The sequence below is a fragment of the Vulpes vulpes genome, chromosome 13, assembly GCF_048418805.1.
Source record: "Vulpes vulpes isolate BD-2025 chromosome 13, VulVul3, whole genome shotgun sequence".
Classification (NCBI taxonomy): Eukaryota; Metazoa; Chordata; class Mammalia; order Carnivora; family Canidae; genus Vulpes; species Vulpes vulpes.
This window is the reverse complement of record NC_132792.1, coordinates 158926242-158941071: the sequence shown is the minus strand read 5'-3', so window position 1 is coordinate 158941071 and position 14830 is coordinate 158926242. Positions and strand designations below refer to the sequence as shown.

The 14830-nt window shown below is 62.5% G+C and overlaps 2 protein-coding genes and 1 long non-coding RNA gene across 7 annotated transcripts in view; 1 reads left to right on the top strand and 2 right to left on the bottom strand.

Moving 5' to 3' along the window:
* SHISA4 (shisa family member 4) overlaps window positions 1-4251 on the bottom strand; it is a 102850-nt gene extending 98599 nt beyond the window's left edge. The window contains exons 1-5 of one of the 2 annotated variants that reach the window (XM_072733486.1): window positions 4042-4251; window positions 3556-3727; window positions 2977-3110; window positions 2076-2243; window positions 1372-1865 (exon numbers count right to left, since the gene is read on the bottom strand). In XM_072733486.1, coding sequence (XP_072589587.1) covers window positions 1819-1865; window positions 2076-2243; window positions 2977-3110; window positions 3556-3727; window positions 4042-4114 — 594 coding nt within the window. In that variant the 5' untranslated portion in view covers window positions 4115-4251 and the 3' untranslated portion in view covers window positions 1372-1818. Of the gene's footprint in view, window positions 1-1371; window positions 1866-2075; window positions 2244-2976; window positions 3111-3555; window positions 3728-4041 lie in introns of those variants that run through there. The other variant, XM_072733485.1, reaches the window with a different exon arrangement.
* A 2239-nt stretch (window positions 4252-6490) lies between these two features.
* LOC140595024 (uncharacterized) lies at window positions 6491-12703 on the top strand. The gene is made up of 3 exons (XR_011996425.1): window positions 6491-6736; window positions 10296-12002; window positions 12372-12703. It is a non-coding gene; the product is annotated as an uncharacterized lncRNA (long non-coding RNA).
* A 173-nt stretch (window positions 12704-12876) lies between these two features.
* The window catches only part of IPO9 (importin 9), a 55957-nt gene continuing 54003 nt past the window's right edge, over window positions 12877-14830 (bottom strand). For all 4 annotated transcript variants that reach the window (XM_072733477.1, XM_072733478.1, XM_072733479.1 and 1 more), the window contains 3 exons: window positions 14630-14734; window positions 14344-14420; window positions 12877-13894 (listed from right to left, as the gene is read on the bottom strand). In XM_072733477.1, coding sequence (XP_072589578.1) covers window positions 13784-13894; window positions 14344-14420; window positions 14630-14734 — 293 coding nt within the window. In that variant the 3' untranslated portion in view covers window positions 12877-13783. The remainder of the gene's footprint in view (window positions 13895-14343; window positions 14421-14629; window positions 14735-14830) is intronic.

The following is a 14830-nucleotide window of genomic DNA, read 5'->3' as shown; positions in this document are numbered from 1 at the left end:
GGGACACTCCATCCACCGGGAGGGGAGGCGCTAGGACTGGGATGAGCCCGCCTTCCGCCCCAGGCCACAGAGCAATTTCTAACCGGCCCGATTGCGGATTTGAGGATAATTAATTCTGACCTGCGCGCATCCACTTAACGCCTCTTTTCATAGGAAAACTCAGGAACCTTGTCCCCAATCTCCTGGCCCCCCCGCCCCCCGGCAGGGGAGAGAGGGAGGAGAGCCGGGGGTTCCAACCCCGGGGTAAACCCGGCGACCTGTCTCCTAAAGTGTGTCCCCGCCTCAGCGAGAAGGTGGATAAGCAGCTGTGACCCCAGTTCGTCCCCCCAGCATTAGCTTCCCCTCGTCCGCTTGGTCCGGGGGCATTGGGCCCCCCCAAAATTTCACTGCGAAGGGAGGAAGCTGGGCTATTGCTGCTGCTGGCTCGGAGCGACACCCCCCCCCCCCCCCCCCCGTCCTGACCCTAGGTGGGCGCTGGAGGGCGCAGTGAGCGCCCCGCTGGAACACAAGCTGCGGGGGGAGGGCTACGGGGGAGGCGGGCGGGGCGAGCATATGGGTGCTGGGTGGTGGGTGCTGCTGTTGCCAAGCAGCGCTGGCACTTTCCCACTTGAATTAAAAACTATAAAACCTCCTTCTCTAGCTCTGTCGCCACACAAGTCCCGAGAGCACAAGGACCCAGGTTCTCAGGGAACAAGGCAAGGGCTGAGGGTAGAGAGGTGCATGGGCGTCTGGGGGGGGGCGAAGACGGCGACAACGATGACAACAACGACGACGATGACAACAACGACGACCACGGCTAACGTCTTCAGGTCCCCTGGTGACCCGAGGGGACTGGAAGGAGCCCCTGCATCAGCCTCGAGTGGCCCAGTGTCTCCACTCGGCTCCTAGAGCCCCCGTGATCAGGAAGGGAGGGCAGGGGGTCACAGTCCCATGTACAGGGTTCACCCTCACTACAGCCCCGAGGCACTGTCTCTGGGGATACTGAGGAAACCGGGTTCGGAGACACACCCAGGGTCACACACCCAGCGGTGGCACCCACAGAGGAAGCCACGTGTACCCGAGGAGGGGAAGGTGCCTGTGCCCGGTTTGCAGTGGCTTCTATGTCACCGGGCCAGACCCCTAGCCCGGGGGTGGGGGTGGGGGTGGGGGGTGTGTCTCTGTAGGGCGGATGGGCGCCCTCTTTCCAGCTGCAGCGAAATGCACCTCGCGGACTCCGGGAACCCCTCCGGGAGCCCTGAGCCAGGGCTGCTCCGTGCAGAAGGGGCAAGGGCCGTGCTGGGCTCCAGGATGTGGCCCAGGCAGGACCCAGGGCCCAGCTGCAGGCAGAGCTCCCGGAAGGCAAGGACGGGCCCAATGAGGCAAGGACATGACTACAGCTTGACAGCTTTAATCCAGAGGTCGGGGCTCCGGCCAGGGGCAGCCAGGAGAGGGCTTGCGCCCACCGAAGAGGGAGCCCACTCCCCGGCCCGCTCCAGCCCGCGGCGAGCAAGCAGGACGGGCCCAGAGCGCCTGGCTGGGACCCGGGACCTAGAGGGACTCCAAGACAGCAGGGGCCTTGACCCAGGCTTTCGTGTCCTTCTCTAGGCCCAGGTAAAAACAGTCCACGGATCCCAAGCCCTCCCCACCCGCCCCTCCTTCGCGGCCAAGGTCCAGCTCAGCTCCTGGTCTACTTCCCTGGGTGGCGCTCCATCGCCCCGAGGACCCAGGGCTTGGCTTGGGCTGCGGCCTGCTGAGTAGAGGAGCCTTGCCCCACCCAGGGCCAGGTGCAGATACAGGAGAGGGGTCATTGCCGAAGGGGCAGCAGAGACAGCTGGTTCCTCAGGCTCCCGGGTAGGAGGGCTGTGGTGGCATGTAGGGGGGAGGAGCTGAAAGCCAAGGAGACAGGGTGAGGGTCGGGGATGGCACAGGAGGATGTGAAGGGACCCCCAATTCCAGAGGCCTGAAGGATCCACGGGGAAGAGTAGCCTGGAGGGTTCCAGCTGAGACAGATGTTTGGGAGGGGGGTCAGGGTGAGCGAGGGGCAGGGGGGTCCCAGCACAGAGGTATGGGCAGGCAGGAGGCTCCGGATCACTCACCTGCAGGATTGTAGATAGGGGGCCCAGCCGGGTAGAGTGGATACTGGGGAGCAGGACCACTAGGAGGGTACACGTAGCCAGGCTGCGGGGGTGCGGGGCCAGCTTTGGGGTCCTGGGGGTATGGGTACACTGGCTGTACTGGGATGCCTGTCATTGGGATCTCCTGGCCTAGTGGGGGGGGGGGGGGGGAAGGATGTGCATTCAGAACTGCAGCTCCGTGGGAAACCAAGGTAAGGCCCTGGGACCCAGCGCAGGCAGGCTCCAGGCTGGCCACCGCCCCGCCCCCTCCCTGCCTCTGCCCCCAGAGCCCGCTGGCAGCCGGGCAGGGAGCCGTGCATGTGGCCCCGTGGCCAGGCAGTCTAGGTTTGCTCCCCTCAGCAGGTTTCAGAGGCCGCATGAGCCAGAGAACACAGCCCAGGGAACGTCCCACTTGGGCAAGGACAGGCCAGCTCAGGGCCTAGTACCCTAATCTGCAGAGCTGTCACCAGGTGGGGGGGACCCAGCCTGCCCCTCCCACACCGATCCCCAGGCAGTGTCACGTCCCCAGGCCCATCGTGTGTGGGTGTGTGTGTGGTCACAGCCACCACGTAGGCGCATGTTGCATTGTGCACTACAGTACACGCGGTTCATGCTGGCGGCAGGCCCCCTCGTGCCCTCGCCAAGAGTCACACGCGTGCACGTACCCGCTGCACGCATACCAGGGCGACAGATGGCCTGCGGTGCACAGCCGAACATTCACGTGCACGTGTGTGTGCGCCGTCGGGTGTTCACACAGAGCCCCGGCACGTTGTCTCTGGGGCCACAGGCTGGCGGGTGTGTGTCCGCACTGGGCCCACGTCCCTGAGCCCTCCGGCGGCTGCCCCGGGGTGCAGCCCAGCCCTGCCTGCCCCGCCGCACGCACCTTCAAACGGGCTCTGCAGATGCTGGCGCCGGCGGTACAGGTAGCAGCAGGAGCACAGGAAGCAGCAGATGGTGGTGGCCACCACCGCCACGAAGAGGATCACGGCCGAGGCGATGCCGGCTATGGTCTTGGGACTTGAGACACAGAGAACAGGCCCGTCACCTTGCGACAGTGACAGTCGCAGGAAGGAGTCGGCCTTGGCGGCCACGGACCTGTGCTCCGCCTCCGGCCGGCAGGGGCCGAGCAGGCAGAGTCTGGGTCCCCGGGGCGTGCCCAGGCCCGGCAGGGGGGAGGCTTAGGGGACACTTCCCAGAAGCCCGCGCTGCCCGCGGCGGGGACCCGGTTCGGGTGCGCCCCGCTCCCGCGCTCCGGGCCTGCGACTTCCCGGGTTCGCCTGGAGCCGGAGCACCGCGGCCCCTCGGGAGGCACCTGCAGCCGCGGCCTCCGGGTCCCGAGCTCCGAGCGGCGCAGGGGGGGGGGGGAGGGTGACCAGGGGACGGGAGGCCCGGCCCGCCGCACCCTCCGGGGTCCCAGCCTCCTGCAGGGCTGCGGGGGGGCACCCAGCGGGGGGGGGCGCACCTGAAGGCCAGGCAGTGCTTCTGCTGCCTCTCGGTGATGAGCAGCGTCAGGTCCCGGCAGCAGTAGCGCTGGTAGCAGGTCCCGCAGCAGAAGGTGAAGAACTCGCAGCTGAAGCCCGGATGCCACGAGCCGTTGCGGTCCAGGTACCACAGGCAGTCCTCGGCCGCCAGCGCTGCGGGCAGGGGGCGCTGGGCCGCGGGGACGACCCCCCGCACCCCCCCCCGGGCCCAGGTGTCCCCCGCCCCCCCCCCCGGGGCCCAGGTGCCCCCCGCCCCCCCCGACCCAGGTGCCCCCCGCCCCCCCCCCGGGGCCCAGGTGCCCCCCCCCGCCCCGCCCGCCACCCCCGCGGCCCAGGTGCCCCCCGCCTCCCCGCCCCCGGGACCCAGGTGCCCCCCCGCGGCCCAGGCGCCCCCCCCCGCGGGACCCAGGTGCCCCCCCGCCCCCCCCCGCGGGGCCCAGGCGCCCCCCGCCCCTCCCCCCACTTACCCAGCGGCGCCCCCAGCACCAGCACCGCGGCCGCCGCGAGCCGAGCCGCCCCGCAGAGCCCCGGGGGCCGCATGGCCGGGCTTGGGCGCGGTCGGCCCCGCCGGAGCCCGGAGCCCGGAGCGCAGGACGCAGCCGGCGGGAGCTGCCGCGGGGCCCAGCCCGCCGCCCGCCGCGCCTTCCTCTCCCGCCTCCCGCGGGGCGGGACCACGGCCGGGGCCGCCGCAGCCCCGCCCCCTCCCCCCGCGCCCGCCCCGCCCCGCCCCGCCCCTCCCCCCGCGCCCGCCCCGCCCGCCCCTCCCCCCGCCCCTCCCCCGCCGCCGCCGGGCCCCAGGAGCCCCATCCCGACCCCGCGCGGCGCCCTAGAGGGCAGGGCCTCCTCCGCCCCAGGGTCCGGCCCAGGACGTCCGGCGGGCCGGGGGGGCGGGGGGCAGAGGCCAGGGCACCCGCCCCCACCCAGAACACAGGCCCCCATTGAGAGGCGGCTGAGAGCCGCTTTGTCCGGGTGCCCGCAGGCCCGGACCTGCCAGCTGCCCTGGCTCCCGGCCCCCCCAGTGGACAGCGCCGGCGGGCACCAGCCCGTGGCCTCATCGCCCCACGACAGGCTGGGGCCACCCAGAGCCATGGGCCGGATGCCCATGGGTCCCCTTCCTTCAGGGCTGACCCTGCGGATCGCCGCCCTGGCCCGAGGGCAGGGGCACAGGAGCTACACGGCGGAGACCGCGGAGACCGTGTTGGGGGCAGTCGGTCCCCCTGCAAATGTGTGCTGCCAGCTCCCTGGGGGCGCTGGCCGGGACTGCCTGCCACCCCACGGACAAAGTCAGGGGCTCAGTCAAGGCCTGGCGGTGCCATCCTTGCCAGGGCACTTGGACGTTGACCCCATGGAGGGTCCCCGCAGCCCGCGGCGAGCAGCAGAGCAGACAGGTGTCCTCATCAAGCCTGTTGACAGGCGGGGAGGCCAGGGCTCAGGAGCGTAGGCCTGGCCCCAGATACTGCCGCCAGGGCATGGGGGGCTCCAGTCATCCAGGCGTATCCCCTTCCCCAAGAGCAGGGGTGCGGACAGTGAGTCTCTGTGTCCCAGGAACAGAACCGGACAGCGCAGGGCAGGCCCCGCAGAATGTCAGTAAGTTAGGGAAGCGCAGCGGGAAGAGGACGGCCTGGGCCCCGTGGGCGCTGGCACCCCGGCCCGGAGCTGGGGTAGGCGGGCACATGATGGCAGGTGCGGGCGCAGGACCGGCCCAGGTGCAGCAGCAGAGGCGCGGGCACAACCTGTGTCCACCAGCCTGCACGCGTGCCGGTCCCGTCCACGCCCTCCTAGGCACAAGCTCCGTGGCCGCCGCGTCCACGCCGTCACCAGGCCTTGCGGGACGTAAGCCCTGTGGGCTGAGGGACTTTCAGAGGAAGGGTCGTCCCTTCCTGGCCAAGGCTGATGCTCCCCCGGTACTCGAGACCGCGCGTGATCTCTCGGCGTCATCTCTTTAGTGCCCTTAGTTTCTTTCTTACCAGCTTCTTTCCCACCCAAAACGAAACCCCAAGTGTTCCCTCGTCAAGCAAGCCCAAGCCCAAGCCCAAGCCCAAGCCCCAGCCCCATGCTTCCCGAAACGCCTCCTTTCCTAGCTGCTTTCCTGCTTCTTCCCTTTAGCTCCCAGCTGGTCCTCCTCCAACCTGGCCCCGTGAGGCCCGCAGCGGCCGCCCACCTAGCTCGCAGCGCCGGGAGCCTTTAGCCGGAAAACTCTAGGAAAACGTGCGGCCCTTGGGCCAGCAGTGTTGCGCAGGGGCCGGCGGGAGGGCGGCCTGGGAGAGGCCGAGGCCACGGACCCGGGCGGGGGGTGGGAAGGGGCTGCGTGGGAGGATTGGGGAGCGGCTGAGGGCGGCGGGGCTCCCCGGACCTCGTCCACCTGGGGCACCCAGGAGCCTCCTCCCGGGCCCCAGTGAGGGGCAGAGGCTTTCCCGGAGAAGGGGAGGCCCAGTAATTAACCTGTGATCAGAGGAGACAACTGCCAACTCTGCCAGGAGCGGGCTCTCCCCAGGGGCCTGGAATACGACGCTAACGCTGCAAATGAGTCCGCCCCATTGCACAGAGGTTGGAAGAGAATTCTCCCCGTTTCACGCAGGTGGGGTCGAGGGTGGGCTTCTGCGACTTCAAATCCAGGCCCCTGAGTCGCCGCCTGCGTCTGTGGGGACAGGTCTCAAGTGCTGGGCGCCGGGCTTAGCACACAGAGCACGTACTCGGGAACCCTGTTGCCCAGCCCTTGCACGGGCAGGAGACTGGGGGGGGGGACAACTAGAGTGGGGGAGGCCGCCGCCAGCCGGCCGGGGGTGGGGGCGGCCGGGACCGGGCCTGTGACCCAGTTTGGGCTCTGCAGGGGGCTGTGGTACCCAGGCAAGCGCTGCTGAGTCATCTCTCCCTGGGCTGAGTGACCAGCCCAGGGCTCCTCCCAACCCCCTTCTTGCTCTCCTTCAAATTGCAGCCCACGGAGCAGGGCCCGGAGCAGGGGCCGGGCTCTCCCAGGCCTTCCTGCCTTCCCAGGACAGGGCCCTGGAGCCTCCGTTGCAGGGGCTCCTGCCCCACCCAGGTGTCTGGCTCAGGGGTTCTGGGCCACTGTGAGGCAGGGGAGCTCCGTTCCTCTCCCCTCCTTGAGGGTGCAGCCTCCAGCCCTCCTCCTCCGAGCAGTCCTCCGGCACCTCCTGCAGATGGGTAATTATGCATTCCTTTCTTACCCAAGGACCCAGAGCCCTTTCCTCCTCCTGATTTAATCTCATCACACCCACTCCAGGGTGTCAGAGACACAGGACTCTTCCTTGCAACCCAGAGCTGGGGAGCCCCAGGCCCAGGAGAGTGCCAGAAACGTGGCCGAGGTCTCATGGCTTAGCTGGGGACGAAAGGAGCCCCATCTCCTGGCCCCCACCGTCCCCAAATACACAAACACCCTTCCTGCGACCTAAGGTCTTCCCTGATGTCTAGCTTTATTCTTTCTTTAGTGCAAACTAAAGGCGGTGACCCTGGAGTTTGTCCTGTGGGCAGGAGGGGCCCGGGGTGGGTGCGGGCCTGTGCGGAGCAGCCTCACTGGCCCCTGGTCCTGGCAGGAAGGAGCGCTCGCTCTTCTAGCTACGCCTTTGCAGGACGCCAGGCCCCTGGTTCTTTGCGGAGGCGCGGGGCAGCCTGGGCCCCAGGGAAGGAGGGGTTAGCCGGCTGCTCTGGGTGGCATCTGGGAACAGCCTGCCCTGGGGGCAGCCGGGGCCTGGCTTCGGGAGCCCGGTCCAGTCAGTGGGACAGACAGGGAGGGACAGGTTGGCTTTAAATGGCACCTTGCTCAGACTGCACCCCTGCCAGCTGGCCAGGGTCGGGGCAGACAGTGTTATTTTGAGATCTGAGGGTAAGGAAGGAGGCCGGTTCTGTTTACGGCCCTCCCCGTGCTCCCCGCTCCCTCTCCCGGGAGGCTGCCGCCCAAGGCCGCCGCGGGTCCCTTCCACCTGGGGTCCCTGTCTTCAGCCCAGCGTCCCTGCTCACTGCACAGGTGGGAACCGCCGCCCGCGCCCGGACACAGGGCCTCGGCGGAGTGACCGGCTCTGCAGGGACCAGAGCGCGGGGAGCGCTGCCTCGGCCCTGGCCGCTCACTGATCTTGCTTTAACCCTCAGGATGCCCCCGGGATGCAGAGCAAATGGAGGCACAGACAACGCGAGTGGCTTGAGTGGCTTTGCCCCCAGTCGCCCGGCAGGGCCAGGATGGAAGCCCGGGGAGGGCGGGGGCGCCGGTCCCTCTGAGCCACAGCCAGGGGCGTCCTGCCCCCCTTTCCTGGTCTGCAGCCACCCCTGGGCTGGGCCTCCTCGAGGGCCAAACCCACTGGAACCCTCCAGAATCCTCGCTCAGCTGGCACACCCTCTCCCTCGCAGTTCAGTGGAAAAAGCATTACTCAGGGTCACACGAGTGGTCACCCACCGGCCGGCAGGTACCAGGCCGTCTCCCTCCGCCCGTGTCCCACCTCTCCCTAGGGCGCTCAGTGGGCCAGGGATGGGGGGGGGGGGCAGCCACGGCGGTGGGGATGGATCAGGGGAGATCTGCGATCACGGACCCGGAGCAAGGGCCCTGCCGCATCTCCTCTGTCCCCCTGACGGTGCTGGGAAATACCCGTCCCCCTTCTGGGATCATGGGGACCCGGGCGTCCCGCAAGGGAGCCCCGCAGGCCAGCCCCGGGGTCCCCGCCCGGTGCGGCGGGCACAGGCAGCGATGCTCGGAGCCCCAGGGACCGCGCCGCCCTTCCCGCAGGAAGGCGCCCCCCAGGGCTCCGCCAGGCCCCGCCGGGTCCCCAGGGCTCAGGCCCCGGACGCCTCTCCTCTAGGGGCTCTGCTTTCCACCCCGCAGAGGCGGCAAAGGCAAGAAAGTGCGAGGAATCTGGCTGCGTTCTTGGGAGGAGCCGGGCGTCTAGTGAGGCCAGGCCAACGGCAGGGCGCGGAGAACCTGCGCGCAGCTCCCAGGGCCCCGGGCGGCCGGGCTGCAGCTCCTCCTCGGAGCCGCCTCCCCAGGGCTCTCGGAGACCCCGATTTAGCAGCAGCATCTGTGAAGCTGCACTGAGTCATCCTCGCCCAGTGAGTCAGGGACGGGAGCCCAACATAGCTCCCAGCTACTGGCGGGCGGAGCGCTCCGCTCAAGTCCTCTTTAATTCTACCCACAACTGTGAGGCAGGGACCCGTTGTCCATCCTACAAGCGCCGAGACCGAGCATCCGAGGGGACGCTGCCCACCGCGGCCCCCCCTCCCCGGGAGCTGTGCTCAGGCCGCGGCAGGGCAAGTGGGCACTCGAGCAAGGGCGCCCCGGCCCTCGAGTCGGCCAGCACCCCTGCCATAGGGCCGACGGGGCTGAAAGACCGGGAGAAGGCGCACTTTTAGGAAAATAACAGTAATGCCACTCCCTTCTCACCTACTCAGAAACAAAACCCCCAAACCCCCAAAACAAAAAAACCCCACAAAAATAAAACCACTTCCCCAAAACAAAACAGAAGGACGCGAGGGTCTTTGCTGGATGCTAGTGTGGGCCTGCCGGGCCAGCCCGGCAGCGGAAGGGGAGGGACGCCCGAACAGTAGGATTGTCCTTAGCGGTTCCCTTTGGCTGCTTTGCTATCCGGAGCCTGAGCAAGGGTGGTGGGGTCTACCCGGAGCCCCTGCCAGCTGTCACGCTTGCGGGCCCACGCCCTGTCCACCCGCGGGCCCACGGACTCTCCCTCAGCCTTTCACCCTCCACCTCGGGTCTCCACGGGGCCCAGGCTCTCAGCTCTCACCTGCACCCCTGCCGGCATGTTAGCACAGACACCACCACTGCTTCCCAAAACACAGATCCGATCATGTCACTTCTCTGCCTCAACCGCTTGAGTGGTCACCGATTCCCTGAAGAGGGGTTAGGGGCCCGCAGGATCCCGCACCACCTGCCCCCTTGTCCTCCCAGCTTCCTTCTAGCCAAGAGCCCCGGGAACCATAAATCCCAAGACCTTTAACCTGAATACACGCTGTGAAAATGCGATCCTATTCCACGATGGCCTTTTCTTAAAGATTCTTTGCTCGGGGGTGCCCTACCCCACCCTCGTCCGCCTGGCCAATGCACTGGGGAGGCGAGACAGAAAACTGGCAAAGTGCAACCTCCTTGGGTCAGAATCACACACTTGGCCATGTGACTTTTGGCAGGTAACATTTAATAACGCTGTGCCTCGGTTCCGCCAGTCTGCAGGTGGGTAAACAGGAGTACGTACTTGGTAGCTCTTAGACGGTCCGCCGGGATCATCCAAGTGCCGCTTCGGAACAGCCACTGGCATTTGGGCTTGTGAAACCTCAACGGTTGTTGGCCACCTTGTGAGTGCCCAGTCCCAGGGTCACCTTCTCCATGCGACCCCGCCTGCCTTCCTCTCCGTTACAGTTGACCATTCCTCTCTGGGTAGTGGGGATGGGCCCCGGTACTTCTCTCATGGCACCCCCCACATCCGTTGCCTTATTTCTGACCCGACTAGACTAGCTTCTAGCCCTGGCCTTGCGTGTCAAGGAGGTGTAGTATTTGCGGAACAGAACACCCAGTAGCCAGAAACTGGCCTTGAGTTTGCCTACTCGTTGGCCACGGTCTGCCCGGCTGGGGGGAGTAGCGTGTCCCTCACTGGACAACCCTTTCTTCTTCCAAAGCGGCGTCCGGTTTTCCCTGAGTCTTCTCAGCTCCTTTAAGCCTCTTTCCGCTTGGCACAGCTCTGGTCCTCCAGTCCCTGTTTTCCTCTTGCAGATGGCGCGCCGTCTGTCGGGGAGCACCACGATGGGACGGAGCACTCTAGGATTGCCGACAGACACGGGGGACTGAACCGATCTTACACAATCTGTGTCCGCCACCCCAGCCAGGACTGCGCTGGAGCTGACGGAGGACACGTTAACGGCTCCTGACATCATGGGCGCTTATTACGCGCACACAGAATTGTGACGGGAGCAGCCTACTCTGTAACCCCTTTCTTCTACTCATCAATCCGAGTCCTCCAACAACCTTCCCTTTAACTTCTGCCTATAGACGTGTCTGTTTGAATCCTAACTTGTCATCACTCCGAGAGGTTCCCCTTATCTAAAAATCTGACTGGCAGGGGCACCTGCATGGCTCAGCTGCATAAGCATCTGGTTTTTGATTTCTGCTCAGGTCATGATCTCAAGGTTGAGATGGAGCCCCACGGAGCCTGCTTGGGATTCTCTCCCATCTTCCCATCTAAAAAAAAAATGTGATCGGCATCTCTCCTATCTAGTCCTGTTTCTTTTATAAATGGCCTCAGATCCTTTTGGAATGGGTAAGGCATGAAACCCCCCATCTGTCATTCATATCAAAGGAGGGGACAAGGACAGTGCCCTGGGGCACAGCGCAAACCATTCCACAATAAGCCACTTTGTAGTCTGAGGGTTGGTGGCCAGTAACCAACTTCTCTATTTCCCGGATGCTTAGATTTTACCGTGTCCAGATTTTATGTCACCAGGATCGGCCTGCAAGTCTAGTTTGGCAGCACTTGCTGAGTTCATGGCGACGCCTACGGAACCCCAGCGAGGACAGCATCCCTATTTATGGGCCGGGGCCGTGTCCGCTTGTGGTCCCTGGTCAGTGTCACAGGTCGGGCAGGGACTTGCGACCATCTGCTTCCTTCCGGGCTTGGACTTCCACCTTCTCCATCTTCTGGTTGATTCTTCCCATCTCCCTTCAGTTCCTTCCACCAGGAGCTCAACCGCGGCTGGAGAGGTGCCCGGCGTCCTACTGTGCGCACGCTCAGGAGACCTGGACGATCTTAGAGCCGCCAGCGCGCCCTCATCCCCCACTGATCTTGAACTTCGGCTCCTAACCGGTTGGCCCTGGCCTTTTCAGGCCCTTTTCAGGCCCAAGCTAGTTCTTTGGCCAAAAGAACAAGAGGCAAAACAGGAGCTGGAGTTCAACTTTTCGTCAGGAGTACTGGCTTCCAGCAGATCTTTCCTGTCCCTGCTGACGCTGGGCGCCGTCTGAAGGCTCCTCCTCACTGACAGAAGGGGAGCATCACCCGCTGTGCACCTGCTCAACGGGCCCGTGGGTGACGGGAAAACGCTGTGGGAGCACAGGAAGTGCTTACACGCCAAGGGGTCCAAGACCCTCTGCTCTCATCCACAACAGTGTGTCTGCTGGGCAGGGGTGGCCCCGGGGGATACCCAGACCCTTGCCTTCAGGACTCAAGTTTTCCAGTACTCCCCAAAAATCAGCAAGAGAGGACACTTGTCAAGAACCATTTTTGGCACCAGATACAGACTCTCTTCCACTCAGCAGGCCCAGAAGGGGCCCCCATCATCCTCAGTGTGGGAGCTCCAAGCCTTCCCAAACTCAGCAGTTTGACGCCACGGGCGCGAGACCATCTGTTGTGCCACAGTCCGGGTTGATTTGGCCTCGTGGAACCTTCAGCACTGGAACCAATGGCACTGCATGGAGATCAACGGTAGGGTGAGTTTCTAAGGCTGATTGGTTTTCTCGAGCACCAATGGGCCAGACCTCCTGTCACTCCCCCAGCGTGAGGGACTCTCCCAACTCAAGGGGGAGAAGCAACAGGAGCAGTTACTAGTCTCAGAACCTGGCTGGCAGCAGGCCATGCTCTGCACACGCTCTCAGGCTTTTCAAGGACAGGACCGTTAACACTCTGCCCAACTCAGATGTGGGGACTGCACACCAGGGACACCTAGTGGCACGAAACCACTATTAGCTACAAAACCCTGAAGCTTCCCTAACAGTCCTGTACAGGAAATGCCCTACAAGTGTGGTCTTTTCCTCAAGAACAGGCTTAAATTCATTTGATCGTCTGCTTCTTGTTTGCAGGAACGTCAACGTCTAGAAATCTGTAGCTGCTAAATCTGGGCACCAGGTATGGGCACTGCCAAAATGGGAGTGCTGGGCTTTGTCTTCCTCCCTTTGATTTGTTATCCTCATTCACTTTGTGAACATACAACAGACTGAAATTCCCAATTAAGGGACCTCCCTTAAAAATACTTGATTGGGGCACCTGGGTGGTTCAGTGGTTTGAGTGTCTGCCTTTGGCTCAGGTACTGGGATCGAGTCCTGTGGCAGGCTCCCCACAGGGAGCCTGCTTCTCCCTCTGCCTCTCTGTGTGTCTCTCATGAATAAATAAATAAAATCTTAAAAAAAAAAAATCTTGATTGGACGATACCAGTTCTCTAAGAGTCATTTTGCTCGAGCTAGGTTACCTAGGACGCACTAGGGTGTCTACATGGCTCCGCCTAATCTTTTTTTCCTTACTTTTATTTTCCTTCTAAAAGGAACAGAAGGCAGATGTGCTGGGACACCTTATACCATGCGGACTAAATTCGTTTGTAAAGATTACTTTACTCTCCTAGAAAAATACACATTGCAAATTTGAGGGCTACAACTTAACCACTTTAGAGGATTCCTGAGGGAGAGGGGGTAACCTTTGAATATCAGACTGTGTGGTGATGTGTGGGAGAGGAATATTAAATATAGTTGGGTCAGGAGGACTTTAAAAAATGTTTTTCCCATTTTTTTTTTTCCCTAAAAAAGGAAAAACAAATTGCCATCTGTCTGGCTTGTTTTGTGTGTGTGCATGTATACGCAGGAATAGCTTGGGGGGGGGGGAGGTGCTGAATCATGCAATGAGGCAAAACCAAGACGACGTCCTTTGACAGGGGAGCCTTAGTGTTGTAGGAGGGAGACAAGGAGAGGTCACTGGAGAGGGCTCAGAAGGTAGCTGCTCCCCTCGTTCCTATGGAGAACCCAGAGCATCTGTGGTGGAGGGCAGAAAGCACAATCATCTCTCAAGGGTATTCCTATCTGAACACCTCAGATGTCCTATGGAAGCAAACAGGTCTGTTTTAGAATATAAATGGTCATGACTTCCTGTGCTCCTGAGGTGGGGCAAAATAATCCATGAACACATAATCCTTCTGGGCAATATGTTTCGGGAGCGGCCAGCAGAGGACTCTAGGAACAGAAGTGGGGGACAGTTGGGGAGAAAAAGGTCCTAGAGATGGAGTATCTTCAGGGGGACTTTGAGAAATGTCCTTTGTTCCAGTATTCCTAAGTGACAGCACTGGTGAGCTCAGTCTGAATTGTCAGTGTCACTCTGCAAAGGCCAAGGGCCGAGTCAGGAGGCCACTCTAGGTTGAAAAGAAAGTACATGTCGAGGCCAGTTAAGGGCTGCAAAATGGTTTGTGGCTGAGCCAGGAGGAGCAAATGTGGAAAGTCTCCATTTTTTTTTAGATGCCAATGGTCTGCAGAACCCGCCTCTCGTTGTCATTAAGGTGGCCTGAGAACATTATGTAGCAGGGCTGTTGAGCGAACTGGCAGAGGAAGTCCGTGAGATATGCCTGGAGGGAAGAAAGAGTGGCATTACTGAGGGTTCCCAGGCTCACCATCCACAGTGGGGCAAGCACAAGTGGTATAGGAAGCAGTGGCTCTGAGACAAATGCCAACACCCCGAGGGATGGCTTTCTACATTCTTGGATCTCGTTTAGGTTCAACCCAGGGACTCAATTCCGTAAGGAAATGAAATTTTCCCAACAGATCTCCTATTCTACCGGAGAACCTTCACAAGATAGCTGGGGTTGCAAGAAACTGGACTGCCATACTGGCAGGAATAAAATGCTAAGGTGCAAAGTCCCAGCCCACCCAGAGTCCTTGACTATTCGGCAGGACAGGAACTCTCTGCCCTGAAGCTCTCAGGACAAACTACGAATGGGTGTGAGACCATATTCCTGTTTCAGTGGCTTGAGGCATTGTCACTTGCAAGACATCTATCTTCTCTGGACATTCTCACCTGCAGATCAATCTGATAGAGAGGATCCTTCAGGGCATCAGGGTCATCTTCCTCATCGTCCTCGTAGTAATCCTCCTCTGTTAGACACAGCCACCACAGAGAGGGGTCAGGGCAGAAGCTCGAGCCCCAAGCGGGAAGGCATCACACGGCTAGGGTAGATGGGCTAAAGAAGCCCAAGGTACATCCCTTGTAGGCCCACCTCCCCCCTTCCTTTGGCACCCTGCCTCTTGGGACCAGTGCACAGAAAAGGTACACAGCATGGCTGCCCTCTTCTCAAATGGCTTACCATATTTACTTGTAGCAAGAATGTCAGATAAGAGTTGGCCAGCTAAACCATCCTCTTCCTCCTCTTCATCTTCCTCCTGGTCCTCCCACATATCATTGGAGTCATCTACTCAGAGATGAAAAGCAGCTGGAGCATGCTCACACATTGTCCCTTCCCAAATGCAAACAAGCCAGAACGGAAAGGTCCCATGGGTTTCCGTAA